At 32.4% G+C, this 4,058-nt stretch overlaps 1 protein-coding gene across 1 annotated transcript; it reads right to left on the bottom strand.

The window, feature by feature from the left end:
• Positions 1-760: 760 nt before the first annotated feature.
• Positions 761-3,608, bottom strand: LOC104219172 (nicotine N-demethylase CYP82E4-like). The gene is made up of 3 exons (XM_009769808.2): positions 2,640-3,608; positions 1,450-1,706; positions 761-1,347 (listed from the first exon to the last, which is right to left on the bottom strand). Exons 1-3 carry the CDS (start codon positions 3,573-3,575, stop codon positions 978-980), a joined length of 1,563 nt encoding a protein of 520 aa, XP_009768110.1. The 5' UTR covers positions 3,576-3,608; the 3' UTR covers positions 761-977.
• Between the last annotated feature and the right edge of the window lie 450 nt (positions 3,609-4,058).

Raw genomic sequence — 4,058 nt, forward strand, 5'->3', positions numbered from 1 at the left:
TAGTCCGTGAGATTGTGACACCAGTTCTGGGTAAAAGTATTATTATTATGGATTTCGTATTGGTATTAGCTAAACTGTTAAATTCTGTTCTTCCGCATTTCTAATTCCGCTGTTTACTTCCATTAACTTGTAAATTATTAAAGATAAAGGTAAAAAGATAGAATAATTAATAACGTTGGCTTGCCTAGCGGGTTCAATGTTAGGTGTCATCACGGTTCCGACGGTGTGTAATTCGGGTCGTGACAATAACTCTTCTAAACCAGACTGTTTTCCAATCATCTTCATTAATCAAGTCAATAAAAACATTGTAATTATCATAGACTGCTATTTTTGCAGAACCCTTTAGCGTAATAAGCTCCTTAAATCTAGACCTAATCATGTCAATTTAGGGGAGAGGCTTGAGAAAACGACCCACAATTGTAAACTTAAAGGATTCAGCCATTATGCCGTAATAGTCTTTTGCCGTAATAGAAAGGGATATCGGTAAACTAGAAATTGGGCGATAAATACATGCTACAACATATCTACACACTGATAAATATTGTAAAATTTATTTATTATATTCTCAGTGCATATGAGTTAAACTCTTACGGGTAAGTCTACGTTTTAACAATCGTATAAATGGTAGAGTAAATGGCTGTGATAAGCTTTACTTTGAAATTGAAAAATTAAAGGAGGTTTGAATAAATAATAAAAAAATTGAAAAAGGAAAAGAATTGAAATTAGCCTTGAACAAGAACTTCATGGAGAGGCTAGGCCATAGAGGTCTGAACTCATTCTTAAGACTTTTGCCCTAGAAACGTTTATTGGAGATTCAAATTTCTTATTATACATGGAGTACAATATAAGGAAAGTAGATGAATAATCATCTGTGAAATAATCTTCACCAAAATAAAACATCTTAATTTTTTTTAACATTGAGGATAGATCGGAGCGACAAAGGATTGGATCTCAATGAAACGTGACAACAAAATATCTTAATATTGATAAAGTGTAGTAGATAGGCGAGGTGTAATTAACACTTCAATAGGATTTTTCTTAGGTGAAGTAATGCCTACGCCTTCTTTCATATCCAAAGACTCGTTTGATGGAGTGTTAAAATTGAAACCCTGGATCAAATGAGCAATTGAAAGGTATTCCACTTGCAATGCGTAAGTCATTGCGGGACAAGCTCGTCTCCCCGTCCCAAAAGGGATAAACTCGTAGTGTTGCCCGCGATAGTCAATTTTAGCATGAGTCGTCAAAAATCTTTCTGGATCGAATTTATCAGGATCTGACCATATTTTCGGATCTCGTTGTAGTTTCATAACATTTGGAAGTAGTACAGTCCCCTTAGGAATGTGGTACCTGCCTTAATAAAAATTATCAGATGTCACGTTGAAACGACTAACAAGTAAACTTGAACAATTATAATATGATAAGAAAATTAGGACAAAATTTTAACTGTACCCGTTGACAACGCAATCTTCCACGGATTCGTGTGGTACTGATAAAGGTGCAGGTGGATATAATCGCAATGCTTCCTTAACAATTGCTTGGAGGTACACCAAATTCTTAATATCACTCTCTTCTACCCATCTATCTTTACCAACAATGGTGTCAATCTCTTTTTGTGCTTTCTTCATCTCAAGTTTATTGTTTATCAATAACGCCATTACCCACTTTATGTGAAGAGCAAGCGTCTCTGTTGCGTCCAAGACCAATGACTATATATATGGAAAAATCAGAGAATATTTAAAAAGAATACGAAGAAGAAATTCAAATATTAAATTCATGATTATTCAAATCCTAGTATACGATTATTTAGGAAAGTGTTTTAAGTTTATATTTGCACTATCAGCTCATCTAAGTAATATAACTTATTTTCAAGATTACAAATTCCATATTTTATGAAAGTTTACTTGTAGATATTTTTTAAGTGACTTTATGTTGTATTTTTTTATGGTGTAAATAGCTTAAACACTAAAAAAAAAAACATATTAAAAAGTCATATAAATTTATTTTTTTAATTTATTAAGAAAAAAGTTTAAAAAAGCTTGTTTATATCTATAGATCCTTTAATTTCTACATTTCTATTACACCTTATGAATATTAGATAGGAGTACTATTGTTAGTTATAGGTCAAAAAGACTTGATACATTTGTTAAACTCCGCCCAATCAACCATTGTCTCATTTATACAGTCAAACCCCTCTATAACACTATTGTTATATACCAATCATTCACTATAAATTAAGCCAATTTTTATGGAAATAGTTTTCATGCTACGTTAGTAATATATATTCTCCGTAATAACATTTCACTATAATAGCCAAAAAATTATCCGAAACAAATGAGACTGTTATAGAGAGGTTTAACTATGATATATATAATCGATCATCATTTGAATACTTATTATTATTAAAAAGAATCACATATGTATATTTTATATCATTTAAGGTTGGAATACCAAACTATATCAAGTAACTTATCATTTACTGTAGGTTACCAATGAATGCTTTATATAAATATTTTGTATATCATCGGTAAGTAAAATTTAAACTCTAAGAAGTAAAATCAGTAGCTAGCTTATAATCTTTTTTAAAAAAATTACCTACCACAACATATTATAATTAATACACTTAGAGATAATTAACTTACAAATATTGTTGCTTTGATGGTGGTGTTAGGAGAGTGAGTATCACCAAGATGTTCATTGCTTGTTTTTGAAAGCATAGAATCAATGAAATCTTCTTCATTTTCATCCAAAGTCTCATTCCTTTCTCTCTTCTTAATATGTTCATCTAACCAACCTTGAAAAACAGTATCAATGTCCTTGAAAGTTTCCTTCACAACCTTAATATTCCCACTAAAATCCACCCATTTAAACAATGGAATAGGAAAAATATCATATAGCTCAAATTCCATGGCAATAACCATAAATTTTTGAAAAGCTATTTTGAGTATTTCTCCATGCCCATTATTATAACTCTTCCCAGCAATCATTTTCAAGATTATGTCGAACGACAATTTATCTATCCAATCAGTAAGATTTATCGTTGAATCACAATGATCATATAGTTCTTTAACATTTTTTTGAACTATAGAAAACCTAATACATTTGAATTTTTCGAGTCGATTGACTGAGAGAACTTCTTGATTGACTAGCTTTCGAATTTTTCTCCAATAAGGTCCATATTTGGCAATAAAAAGCATGGCATTGTTATAGCAAAGGTGATCACCGTATAGTAAGGCGGGGCGATTGGAGAAACGGATATCGTTGGTTGTGAAGCATTCTTTAATGGCTTCATAACTACTCACCACCAAGAAACGGCGAAACCCTAGCTTGTAAGTGAATACTGGACCATGTTTATCAGCTAAATCTCCGAGTTTTTGAGCTAAAGTACGGTCGTGATCGCCATCGTTTTTGAAATAAAAAAGATGGCCGATCACTGGCCACCCTCCTGGGATTTCTGGGGGTAGGGTTTTTGAGGATTTTCTAAAGTTCCATAGGAAATAGAATACAAATGCAAGGGTTACAAGTCCTGCTATTATGGCTTCTATGGGAGAAAGAAGAAGAAGAAGATGATGATACATTATATATTAAGAATTTTTCAAGAGTACTATGGGTATGAGATTTAGTATTTCTCAAGAGTACTATGTACAAGATCAAATATATAGTGATATTTTACAAATACTATATTCCCACTTGGATTTGTTCCAAGTGTTGACAATTGGTTTTATTCCAAGTGTTGACAATTAGTTATAGTTTCATTCTCAACGATGCAAGCAACATATTCTTTTACATATAGTGATGCTTTTCAAATACTTTATTAGAAAGGGCAACTGGATGCACTAAGTTCCAGCTATGTGCGGGGTCCGAAGAAGGGTCGGACCATAAATCTACCGTATGCAACCTTACCTTACATTTTTGCAAAAATTTATTTTCACAGCTCGAACTCATGACCTCTTGATTACATGACAATAATTTTACCAGTTACGTCAAGACTCCCCTTCAAATACTCTTTCCTTCGTAGATTGTGCAAGAGTTTTCAAAGGAGTTCATAATTCTTGGGTCAC

The sequence above is a fragment of the Nicotiana sylvestris genome, chromosome 1 (genome assembly GCF_000393655.2).
Source record: "Nicotiana sylvestris chromosome 1, ASM39365v2, whole genome shotgun sequence".
In the NCBI taxonomy this organism is placed as follows: domain Eukaryota; kingdom Viridiplantae; phylum Streptophyta; class Magnoliopsida; order Solanales; family Solanaceae; genus Nicotiana; species Nicotiana sylvestris.